Source organism: Gallinula chloropus (assembly GCF_964237585.1).
Source record: "Gallinula chloropus genome assembly, chromosome: 1".
Lineage (NCBI taxonomy): Eukaryota > Metazoa > Chordata > Aves > Gruiformes > Rallidae > Gallinula > Gallinula chloropus.
The window spans coordinates 6,603,345-6,616,452 of record NC_140085.1 but is presented as its reverse complement, the minus strand read 5'-3'; the positions used below and the strand labels follow the sequence as shown (position 1 = coordinate 6,616,452).

At 44.3% G+C, this 13,108-nt stretch overlaps 1 protein-coding gene across 1 annotated transcript in view; it reads right to left on the bottom strand.

The window, feature by feature from the left end:
- The window catches only part of CELF2 (CUGBP Elav-like family member 2), a 386,282-nt gene that overhangs the window by 121,110 nt on the left and 252,064 nt on the right, over nt 1–13,108 (bottom strand). The window contains exon 3 of the mRNA XM_084270422.1: nt 12,704–12,900. Within this exon, the coding sequence (XP_084126548.1) occupies nt 12,704–12,900 (197 nt within the window). The remainder of the gene's footprint in view (nt 1–12,703; nt 12,901–13,108) is intronic.

Below are 13,108 nucleotides of genomic sequence, written 5' to 3'. Positions count from 1 at the left end.
ACTCTGATTTGCCATTGAGAAATAGGAATGGAATCCTTGCGGGCTACTCCAGCAGTGTGCACCCAGTGGAGTGTGACCGAGTGATCCATGTCCAAATGTTGTTGGCCATGGAAAGTGAGAGATGTCAAGTCTAAATGTGAACAAACAACTTCTCAGGCCACCCAACCTTGGTCCTGGACTCAGCACTGCAAAAGGAAACCCTGCTTCGTTCTTAAGTCCCTGTAGGTGTGGTCAGGGGGGTTGTCTGTACAGGTGTGAAAGACTTGATGTAGTTATCCCTTGTCAACAGGGTCATCAAAGATTTATTTAGTTTTTTTCAGTACTAAATAAAGGGAGGAAACCAAAAATCTCTGTCTCCCCATTTCCATCCTCCCGCTCAAACCCAGAAGCCCGTTGCGTTAAGAAATGGAGCGCTTTCGTTCAGCTCTTACTTAGGGCATGCGACAGCAGACGTTCAGGGGAGAACGTGGGACCATGAAGCATTTAAAAACTCTTAAATAAAATGTGGGCTACAGGAGGCTCTCATTCAGAAGTAACATTTTCCCTTCTGCTGAGAGTTCCCCCACGCTCCCGTGAAGTGAATTAAAATTGACATTGAGAAAAATCTAATTGAGCCAGAGACAACACAACACTTTTCACTATAGAAACTGAAGCCCCGGCGGAATTACTCAGGTTAATATAACGCATTTTTAATCTACAATGATTTTTATCATTTGCAGATCATGGGATATAAAGGAAGCCTGTTGTTTAATACTCCTTGTTTTAATTGGGGGGGGGGGGGGGGGGGGGGGGAGGGGTGTCACAGGGAGGGCATAGGAAGAGTGGGAGCCAGTGGCTCCACACTCTTTTTCTAACTGTGGTCCTCATCAGATCCAATTAATACATGAATGAACTAATGCAACTCTCACCTGGGCAGTGCTAACAAGACAAAATCTTTGTGCCAGCCAGCTCAGGGATTCAAGAGCTGCGAATGAAGGGAGCAGCATTGAGTTAGGTGATAGACATGACATTATTCTCTGCCTGCTCAGACTGACTCGAAAATTTTGGGAAAAGTCCCCCCAGGGCTCTGTCAGTTCTTCCAGCTGGTAAAAACTGAGTGATGATATTTGTCTTCCTTTGCAAAACACACGGAGATCTACGGCTGAAGTGGCAGCGCTGGTCCTTACGGTGCCACTCTCATCCTTGCAGCTACAAACTTTCATGCAGTACATTATATTAATCTACTCCCCATTGTGGTGCAGCTCCCTAAAACTGCAGTTGAAAGCATGACATCGTGAGCTACTAGGACAGTTTAATTAATGCTCGAAACATAAATTTTCCCAATTCAGTTAGGCAAATAAGAGACAAGGTTTATTATTAGAAAAGATCTTCCACCCCTTTACAGCTCGTCTAATTCTTCTACAAGAATGGAAGACTCCGGCGTAGTAGTTATTTTAAATTAAAACCATGAGGTAGTAGACACAGGAATTTTTTTTCCCTCCACAAATAATGAATTTATGCACCACAGAGTTTAATCTGCAGAGTGAAAGTCTAATGTCCCACTTAAACCTGCACACTCGTGGGCACAGATTAGACAGTAATTAGGTTCAGTGAAAACCTGAAAAGATCCACTGGAAACATTCAAATTTAATTTATTCACCAGCTTGTCTTGGAGTGCTTTTATACGCAATTAGAAAGACACAAATTCCTGAAAATGCCTGCCTTCCTTGAGAGAGATGGAGCAGCAGATTTATATGGCATATGCAGCCTTCCACCAGTAGCTCACTGGCTTGAGTTTAGCTCAAACTGGGCTTAGAAACCACTACAAGAATTTACCCTTAGAGAGTTATTTGTTCTTCTTTTAAAATCTGATGAGGGTTACTATGCACCATGGAACTGATGTCACAAAAAAAGTAACACAACTGGCAGGACACATCCCTTCCTGGCATCTGTATCCTGAAAGACTGACACCGTGTAGGTGTCCACTGGATCCCGAGCATGCCCAGTACTGTCCTCTTGTTACCCTGCCCGGGCAGAAAATATAGGGTCATAAGGTCCACTGCGGGGAAGACGTTAGATAATGAACTAATAATTAATTTACACTGCAAAGACTACGCATACACCCATTTTGTAACATATCTTAAAACAATTAAGAACCACGGACATCCTTTCAAGGCTTCCCCAGTGTTTCATGTTAAGAACTAGCAAAACCAATGACATATTTATGCTAAAACATTTCATATGGTCTTCAGCTTTTTATCATGACACAGCATTGTAACGCTTATGACTCCCATCATCTGAGCAGCGGCAGAGAAATTCTTACTGCCTTGGAGTCCGTTCTTCTCTCCTTTACTGAGTCAAACTTCCTGCACTGTGGGTTTTAATTTTAGGCTCTTATTTATTTGTGCATATGTGTCCGTATGCACTTGTGCTTGATTTTAGAGGGGTGACAGGAGCAGAAGATGGAAGCAATAAACTACCATTCTTACAGTGGCAATGAGAGGCTTGGGAGCTGCAGTGCAGCTGAACTACATGCTCAGGTGGCTACTCCCCAATTACACTTCAGTTCTGACATGTTTTCCTTTTTCAAGCTCCGTGTCAAACTGTGTGAAGATTTCAGATCCATTCCCAAATCCTTTGCAAAACTTCCTCCTTTGTCATGAGCAAATGATTCAAGCATTAAGACTGAACAGAATTAGAAGCACTCTGCAGTAAGAGAAGGGTTGTGGAGTTGGGGTTTTCTTCAAGCCATTCTTTTTTAACAAAAAACACATCACTTTTTTATGTGGCGAGCAGATAAATATTGTATGTTTATTCATTTAATAGCAAATTAGAAGAGGAAAGAATTTCAGTGCCACAACGTCATAAAAAGGCTGAAACTCATTGATGTGGGCTTTAATATGCAAGTGAAGAAATTAGATGCCATAAATCTCAAACTGACAGTATCTGGCTCTATTACAGAGGTGTGTATTTTAAATGTAGGCACCGAATCTTGAAATTACTTAAACATGCATGTGATTTTATGTCTGAGTATTATATCCATTGATTAATTCCTGTGTGCAAGCGCGTGCATGACTTGACTTAGATTTCTCCATGCATTACAATTTTTGTCTTTGAGATTATATATTTGAGAGACCGAGGTTTTGGCATATTATTCAGATTCAACATGGCAATTTGATTAGTCAGAGGGGTTTTTTTTTTTCAATTTTATTAAAAATTCAGGCTGTTTTAAACTGCCTGCCTATGTGGGGTTTTTTTCTGAAGTAGTGATGGCATTATGAAAAACAGATTAGCCATTTACATCTTAAGAACATTTTGGGATATTTTGTGAAGTCTTTCTAAAATATCCTGTAGGTTTATACTGGATGGTGAGCCAAAGGAATCAACATCATACCAAAAAATTGCCTGCCTTTTTCTATTACTGTGCAAAATATTCTTTCCCACCATTGTCATGACAAAAACCCGGCTATTGCTTAAGCTGCCTAATTCTCAATCATTAGCCTTTGTTTGAAAATATAATTAAGGAGGGAAAAAAACCCCAGACAGACAGACAGACAGACATATCCCCTCCTTTTTTGCTTTCTTGTTTTTTTCTGAACTGTCAGGAAAGCCGAATCTGTATTTTTATCTCTACTGCTGGAATAGTTGAACACACTTGGGAAGCCCTTGGATTTACTTCATGCCTGAACTGAGGCTCAAACATCCCTTTACTGAACTTGCTTTTTCCAGAGTGCTTATCACACATGAATATCGGAGATCGATTAAGAAAACCACAACTAGAATACGAAGCCCTACCCTTCCAGTGTGTGTGGGTGGGGGTTTCTGTGCATGTAACTAAACCGATTCATGGAGTGAAAGTTTACACACTTTTTCAGCATAGATGCAATTAGTAATGGGCTTATATAGATTCACAGATTCACGGAATTGCAGGGGTTGGAGAGGACCTCAAGAGATCATTGAGTCCAACTCCCCTGCCGAAGCAGGTTCCCTAGGACAGGTCGCACAGGAAGGCATCCAGATGGGTCTTGAATATCTCCAGAGAAGGAGACTCCACAACCCCCTGGGCAGCCTGTCCCAGGGCTCTGTCACCCTCACCACGAAGAAGTTCTTCCACATATTGGTGCGGAACTTCCTGTGCTCCTTGTCCTGTCCCCACAGACCACTGGAACGAGGTTGGTCATTTCCCTCTGTCTCCCACACTTCAGATATTTATAAACATCAGATCTCCTATCAGTCTTCTCAAGGCTGAATAGCCCCAGTTCACTCAGACGTTCCTCATAGGGGAGATGCTCCAGTCCCTTAATCATCTTAGTAGCCCTCTGCTGGACTCTTTCCAGGAGATCCCTGTCTTTTTTACACTGGGGAGCCCAGAACTGGACACAATACTTCAGGTGGGGCCTGACCAGGGCAGAGTAGAGGGAGAGGATCACCTCCTTCGACCTGCTGGCCACACTCCTTTTAATGCACCCCAGGATCCTATTTGCCTTCTTGGCCCCCCGGGCACACTGCTGGCTCATGGCCAACCTGGCTTAATTCTGGAAACTCAGATACAGTTGTAAATCATAGTTAAGATGGCACAAAACTGCAACCAGTGAGCCCCAAAGCGATCTCCTTTAATCCATGCATTATTTGTATTACTTTCTTACAGCAACACTTCGAGTCCTCACTTCTAGACCAAGCCCCCACTGTGACAAATACTGTAAAAACACAGAGTGATAAGATGCCTGGAAAAAAAGCTTAATTCTGCTACAGCTCTGGTCATTCGCACACTGCATATAGGAACTTGAGAAATAAGGCAAATGGATGATTTATGTGCTATCTCCCTCTTTAAATACCACAACCAAAAACCACTCTCACCAATTTCCCCAGCCTCCTCTACTCTTTCTGTTTAGCAATCTCCCCCCACCCCCCAAACAGGACTGAAAGATCTTACACTACTTCTGCACAGCCTGCTGGGGCTGGGCTTGCTGTGATACTTTCCAGTATTAAAGGGGATGACTTTCTTGCCATGGTCAATGATGGGAATATACAGTGAGACTGATTTATGTGGGCGACAGGTTTGCAGCCCTGTAGGCAATGGGACGTTTATCCTCACCTGCTCCCTCTCTTCAAAGCAGTGCAAAAATATCAGGGGTCATCAGAAATCTCAGCCCCTCTTCATAAGCCACTGTCAGCTGTGTCCACCCCGGTCCTGGCACCTCGTCCTGCTTACAGGGTGAAACTGTACGGGGACATGGGGACCCATCATGTCACATTCCACTCCAAGTGCATGACTTCCAAACACTAAACGAGAGCAAGCAGGAGAAAAGTTCCTCAAGAAACTTTTCTCACTGCTTCCTCAGCAAGGTCATGCTCTGCTCTGCACGTGGAAGAAGAAAGTTTGACTTAAGAAGTTGAGGGTTTTTTTTCCGTTGGCCTGCTGTTTCTCAGTCTTAAAGTCTATACTGTGCAGTCCCTGGGTTTAATATTAATTGAAAGAGTTTATCTATTCCTGCCTTCAGTAGCCACTTCAACATATGGCAGAAACTTCAATCGTATCCCCTTATAACTTTTTCTTTCCAAACCAAGGTACAGGCCTGTATTCTCCCTCAGCTTTTCCCCTTTTAGCTTTCTTGTAAGTCAGTCCTTGAAGCCCTTTACAAGTTAACCTTCTTAGGCCTTTTACCATGGCTTAACCCTTCCTGACTTCAGACAAAATCATGCTGCTCTTCTCTGGCCCTCTGCCCTTTTCTAGAGAATGGTACTAAATATTGGTAGTAACTGCGATTTAAACATGATCAAAAAAAATCCTTCTTTTAAGTGGTACAGTATTTCCTTGAAAGCTATATTCAATGCTTCCATTTCTACAGCCTTGCATTTTCTGTGCCTTTTTGACCACACAGATACAAAACACCATGTCAGTCCTTTTATGATAGATATGTGTGCTGCTCAAATCCTCTCCCACTCCTGAATCTTTGCAAAATATCCTCATTCAACATGTACGTTCCCTCCAAACTCAGGTTTGCTCTTCTCGTGTATGGTTCATTTTACTCAGCTGAATTTCTTTGTATTAGATTGTTTTCTCCAGATTACCAGGCGGCTTCACCCCCATCCAGTCCCTTCTGCATGTGCCAAAAAGTTGGATAACAAGTTGGTGGTTCATTCTGTCAAAGCCATTTACATAGAAAGTGAAAAAGTATCGATCTCCAATAACCATCCCTGTTGCTCTCCAATCATCATTCTCTCTCTTCCCCTGGCCCGTAACCTTTCCCCATTCTAATTTGCCCTCGATCATCTAACCAGCTCCTTTCTCCATTTGAAAATGGGGCCTTCTCTGCTTCAACAGCAACCGCATGTATTAGTCTCTGGTGTGTGACTCTGTGTGAAATGCCCCTGGGAAATCCAGCTTGATTCTATACACAATTTCACACCCGTCCACTTTCAGAGAAACCTCTTGAAAAACTCCCAGCAGATCTGTCGAGTAAGAATTACCTTTTATAAAAATCAGCTCACCTCTCTAGTAAATTGTATAATGCCATTTACAACCCATGTAAAATTACAGAATTAAGGCCCTTTGAGGTTCAAATTTAAACATCCCAAAGACAGAAACCAAAAGGTGAGAACTCAACTTTATCATCTGCTCTCCCTCACCGTTGTACTTGTATCTCATGGCAACATCTGGCTTTTGCCAGTCCTTGTCATGTGAAACCTCATATAGCGCACAAAGAAGCTGCTAAATGAAAATACACATGGCACTGTTTTGTTCAGTGCGTGCAAGATTTCAAGCCTGCGGTTGTAGAAGATGATTGCTCGGCCGTGATCACTAAAATTTAGTGTAAAACACACACACAGGGTGGCTGCCATCCCAAGTCCTGCAGGTTTGGCAACATATGTGCTCATGATGAGACTCATTGGATCTCAAAAGCTAAACAACATTTCTGTGGGTCTATGAGGGCATTCAAAATACAAAATAAGTCAAAATGTGTAGAGAATCCCTGACTCTTGGAGCGCTGGCTGAAGGGAGGTTTTAAAGAGCATCTAAAATAGTTTTGCAGAACTCAGCGCATTGAAACTCCTTCAAGGAGCAGGAACGTTCAATGGGCTGAGCAAGGGCAGGAGGAACAGTTGGTTAATGTCTCTGCTGCTGGTTCGGGCAGTCAGGACAAGTCGATGTGGCAAGTGGAGTGCCACTTCCCGTATGGGACAGCCCGAGTTCCCTGTTCTCCTCCTGCCACACAGAAAATGGGATGCCGTGAGCTGGACCTGCTGGTGCAGAGGAACTGCTGCTCCTGCTTGCACCAGCATCCTTCTGAAGGACTAAACTGTCACCAACATGGTACCCAAACAAGCCAACTCACTTCTGCCTTGCACACCAGTCTCTCCTGCACGCAGCAGACAGATGTCACACTATCAGATTCCTCTGCTTGCTTCCTGGTAGACTTAAATTACCATGTTAAATAGGATAATAGTAAACACTGGCCTTTAACTACAGCACATCCTTGTTTGCTCAGCAGCCTCCCTCTAATCTGATAAAGGGTCTGCAAAAAGCTACAAGGAAACAGAGAGTTGTTCCACGGGTGCCTCTCCCCTGCTTTCGGCAACAGGATTCCTACAGCATCGCAAACAGGCTCAGGCTCACCAAGCTGCCTCAAGGCACCTCGATGCCAACAAGAATTACCAGGTATTGAAAGAGCGGTGAGGTACCGAGAGGACATTGTGGAGCTGGCCCGAGACCCTCCTGCTGCATCCCAAAAGGCAGAAGGAGCCCTGTGCCATCTGCTTGTTTCAGCACACGGACTCCAAAACAAAAGCAGCCAAGGAAATCTCTGTGGTTTAGGAGAGCGGTGGGGAAGAAGCAGTCTCAGTGGCCTTTGCATAGAGCTCGCTGTATTGGGGTTATTACAGAAGCTCTCTTTAACGACTAGTCTGAATAAACCAGTCATCTATCCACCCAGAATAAATGATATAAAAGGGAGCAAGATGGTTTGGGAACAGAGAGGGCTGATCTGCCTAGGCTTTGAATCCCTTTAGCCTCCAGAAGCTGAAAGTACCATTTATTTCAGTGTTACAGGATTTCCTGCCTTTCCCCCCCAGCCCCCGCCCCCCCCCCTTAATTTAGTTTACCTAATCCCCCGGATTTCTCTTCTTACAGAAAGAGGAAAAAGCCTTACAAAACAACAGGGGATAAAAAGAAAGTCAAATTACTTTGCTGAGCTCTTTCACACATGCAGAAGGAACCAGAGGCCTTCAAACTGGAAAGCACCAGGAATTTCCTACTGATAGAGGATATTCCAACCATCTCCCACCAAAATGCAGCCATTGCTGCAGTTCCTGAGTAATAAAGCCAAGCTTCAACATTCGCACCAGCAGAATGTATCTGTTGAAGTAAAATGGTTTTCCTCTTGTTTTCCAAAGCAAGTAAAATTTGGCTTTCTCTACCTGTCACCACCTTCCTCCTCCTCCAGCTTTGCAGAGCTGGCAAGCAATATAAAAAAGGAGGAAAAACATGAACTAGGCCGTCTGTCGTTGGAGGGTATGAAAGACAGTCTTAATAACAGCAGGAGAGAGCGAAGCAGCCGATGGTTATTTTTGACAGAATTGGGAGAGACTCGGATTGCGGCTTCATAAACAGTTCATCAGAGAAAAAATTCTGTCCAAATTGGAGAAGCCCCTTTGGCCAAGCTAACAGCAAGGCACAGCCCTTGTCTGGTAAGAGAGAAATCTTTCAAAAATTAAAATGCCTTTCTTCAAAATCAAAACCAAACCTCACCCCGTGCGTGGTGTAGTAACAGCTAACTCGCCTTTCTGTCCTTGCCATTCACGGCTTGTGGAATATTCTGAAGAGATTTCTGGGTGATGCCAGCCTGCAAATGTTCTGCATGACGTACTGCCATGACCAGGCCATGAAAAGGAAAATGGCCTTTTTCCAGCGTCACCGGACCAGAAGGTCCCCTTGACGCACTGTTAAGCAAACCTGAAGGTGATGTGGAGAGGCAGTGGGCAGGAAGATGCCTGGTGTTATCACAGAATCATACAGAATCACAGAATGTCAGGAGTTTGGAAGGGACCATCTAGTCCAACCCCCACTGCCAGTGCAGGATCACCTAGACGAAATCACACAGGAACACATCCAGGTGGGTTTTCAATGTCTCCAGAGAAGGAGACTCCACAATCTCTCCGGGCAGCCAAAACAGCGCTCTGTCACCCTCACAGGGAAAAAGTTCCTCCCTATATTCACATGGAACTTCCTCTGCTCCAGCTTGCACCCGTTACCCCTTGTCCTATCACTGGCCATCACTGAGAAGAGCCTGGCTCCGTCCTCCTGACTCTCGTCCTTTACATACTTCTAAACATTCATAAGGACACCCCTCAGTTTCCTCTTCTCCAGGTTAAAGAGGCCCAGTTGCCTCTGCCTCTTCTCATAAGGAAGATGTACTATGCCCTTAATCACCTTAGTGGTCCTCTGCTAGCCTCTTTCAAGGAGTCCTATGTCCTTCTTGAACTGAGGGGCCCAGAACTGGACACAATATTCCAGGTGTGGTCTCCCCAAGGGCAGAGTAGAGGGGGAGAAGGACCTCTCTTGACCTACTAACCACCCCCCTTCTAATACACCCCAGGATGCCATTGGCCTTCTTAGCCACGAGGACACATTGCTGGCTCATGGTCATCCTGCTGTCTCCCAGGACACCCAGGTGACTCTCACCTACACTGCTCTCCAACAGGCCAATCCCTAACCTATACTGGTACCCGGGGTTGTTCTTCCCTAGACGCAAAACCCTACACTTGCTCTTGTTTAAATCTTGTTAAATCCCAGCCCCCCCAGCTCAAACAACATAAAAATGGCTGTTCCACGTGAGTGTTGACACAGGAGAGAACAAATTCCACCAAACCTCTGAATAACAGATTAAAACTCAGCTTTGTTATTAAACGCCAATTAGCCCAGATGAAGTACTTCTCACATATCATGACTACAAGTAGACTGTCAGACATTGTTCAGGGGTGGGGGTTTTTCGCGAAGTTTTTTAACATTCCTCACTTTATTGGGTCTGCTGACACAGAGGTAATGTTCTGCACAGCAGCTGCTATGGTGCTGTGCACTGGTAGCGAGAAAAGCGCTGGTGACCAAAGCTTTGGTTACCACTGAGCAGGGCTGGCACACGTCAGGGCTCTCTCTCCAACAGCCTCCCTCAGTAGTGGGATGGGGGTGGGCAAGATCCTGGGAGAGGGCACAGCCAGGCAGCTGACCCCCATGGACCAAAGGGATATTCTGTACCATATGACATCATACTCAGCAATAAAAAGCTAAGAGAAAGGAGGAGGAATGGGAACAATTCATTATTTTAAGACATTTGTCTTCTGGAGCAACTGCTGCACAGGCTGAAGCCCTGCTTCCAGGGAAGTGGCCAGACATCTGCTGAAGGGAAGTAGAGAATAAACCCTTTGTTTTCCTGTCCTTCCACATGTGACCTTTGTATGTGCTTTGTTAAACTGCCTTTATCTTGACCCAAGAGGAGCTTTTCTATCTCATTTTCTCCTCCCAAGTCCTGGTGAGGGGGACAGTGATAGAGCGGCTTGGTGGGCACCTGGTATCCAGCCATGCTCAACCCACCTTGCTCACACTGAATCCTTTGTGCTACTACATAAAGAAAATAAAGATCACTCCTAGCCAATCCACAAGAAACTCAAGAGGTTAGTTACTGTATGTAGTAACCTGGTTAGCAGACTCAGCCAGGAGGAAGGATAGAGCCAGCATGGAGATAGAGTCCTCCAAAGCTTCCAAGGAAGAACTGACCATCACAGGTGTCAGGGAAATGTAAGTGGTTATTCTGTCTTTCCTGAGGATTAATTTCATTTACTCATTAAAACATACAATGCCTGAAGTGACATAAAAACATCACCTCTGTCCAAGCAAAAAACAACTAAAAAAACCCACAACAAAACCCAACCAAAAAACCCTCAGAAAACAAAACCAAACCAGCCACCTTTCAAATAGAATATTGAATATGGGGGCTACAAGCTTTCATAATTAGTCTACAAGGATTTGCATGACCTCTGCTTAATCCTTATGCTTTCCAGCTGCCTGACAGGCAGGTACAGCCCAATGGAAAACACTACAGAAACAGGAATCAATGGCTTTCTTCTGTCTAACCACAGTATCGTTCTCACTTCATTTACTGCTTAGTGGGAAGGCATTTCTGTGGCCCGGGAATCAGCTCTTTCTAAATGGACGAGTCTCAAAGTTCAGTATTTTAGTGGTTTAAACTAAGCAGGAGTTTGCTCATCCATAGCAGCCTGGACTGCAGAAAATCCCATTGCTTGACCTCTTAATGCTGTCTTCTATCCAGCATTGCAAGAAAAAGATGCTTGGTGAGGGCTCTGCGTTAACGTAGCGGGGGGCTGCATGCTATGAAACATCAGTCCCGGGGAATGGAGAGAGCTGGAGGCACAACTGCACTGAAACACTCCAACCAAAAATACCTTCTGCTTCCGAAGGGAAAAAGCCATCTCTTATGAGGACTTGATTGGCAGCAGGGTATGCTAGGATGAACCCCCTCCCTGACATCAGCACGACACCAATGGACTGACGTATGCAAGCGACCCACAGTGAACTAATACCACTCAGAGCACAAGTCTTCTTGCATCGGGGCAGCAGAAGATGATGCTGAGGGCATCCTCCGCCCTGCACCAGGGCAAGGAGGAACGGCAGTGCGGCGCACCTCACGTGACCGTGAGCACCTTGTGCTGCACAGGAGATCTCAAACAAGCCTGTTTTGCAGCCCACAACATCATTTTATGGTATCCTCCACAGCACGTGTGCTTTAAAGGTTAAAAGGGCGGGAAGAATGAATAGTAACCTTAGAGCAAGGCGTATGTGCACATCTAGTTCTCTCTCTGAGCTGCGCTAATTAGTTGTGACGCCAGCAACACTTTCACATACCAAGTCTGAAGAACTCAAAGTGTAAAGGAAAGCATAACAGATATTTAGGAAGAAAAATGCCCTCTGTGAAACAAAATATTCCCTTTCAGTCTGTGTGCAAGCAGGTGTTACACTTACACGGCTGTAATACACAGAATTCTCACATGCACAGATACGCAGTTGAAGAGAGCAATATAGAAAGACAAATACTCTACATGTGCATGGAAAAAATACAGGAAGGAAATCCAGCCCTTTGTTTTTGAAAAATACCAGTGCCAAAAATCAATCTTTTAAAATTATTAAAAAATATAAAATAAAAAAGCCCAAGATTTTTGAAAAAAAGCAGAGAAACACTATTTTTTAATTTTTACTGCCTCTGGAGCAGTGATGTAAGAACAGCCCACCGCTACCCTTTCTCCCCTTCTGTATCCTAAAAATGATTCCCACCTGGGGTGCAAAGAGAGGAAACGAAAGGAAGTAGAAAATTATATTTTTCATGATCTAATCCTGGGAAAGTGACCGCTCCAGTTTCCATGTCTCTTGGCAGCAATAATTTTAACAGGATGGCAATCTTTTGTTATTTTTTTGCACAGTTGGAATGCGTGCTTCCCAATAACGGACATTTAAAGTGCAATTTAAGAAGAGGAGGAAGACAGTAATCGATAGGTATTCAGGAGTCCTCTCCTCTTAGGACTGCTGCATAGCTCAACACACTGTGCTTCAAAACAGACAGCCCAGATGCAAACCCCTTTGGAAATCCTGAAGGCAAGCAAGATCATCATCAGAAAAACCCACAAATGTAAAGCAAAGAGAACACAACTACTGTACCTTTACTTTGGGGAGGGTTCTGACTTCTGTCTCGGAGAACGTTAATCTGGTAGACAGCTCCATAAGGCTCAAAAAGTTCTTTTAACTCTTTTTCCGACCATGAACGGGGAATCTGTCCAACAAACATCTTAATGGCATCTGGGTCTGGTTGGTCTGAATGATCCAAAGCTCCATTCATCTTGTTAGCTGTGCCGTTACTAGAAAGTGGAAAAGGAGATTAAAAAGAGAAGGCAAGTTAAGAGACTACGCAGTTTTCATGTGCGCTAGATGCAGAAGATGATGTCAATTGGCACAAAGCAGGGAAGAAAAAAAAAAATCAGCATTTAATTAATAGCATAAGTATTAAGAGCAAAACCCAATGTGATTACATTTTTCATCGAGTCTGGTTTTCTCTGCAGGCTGCTG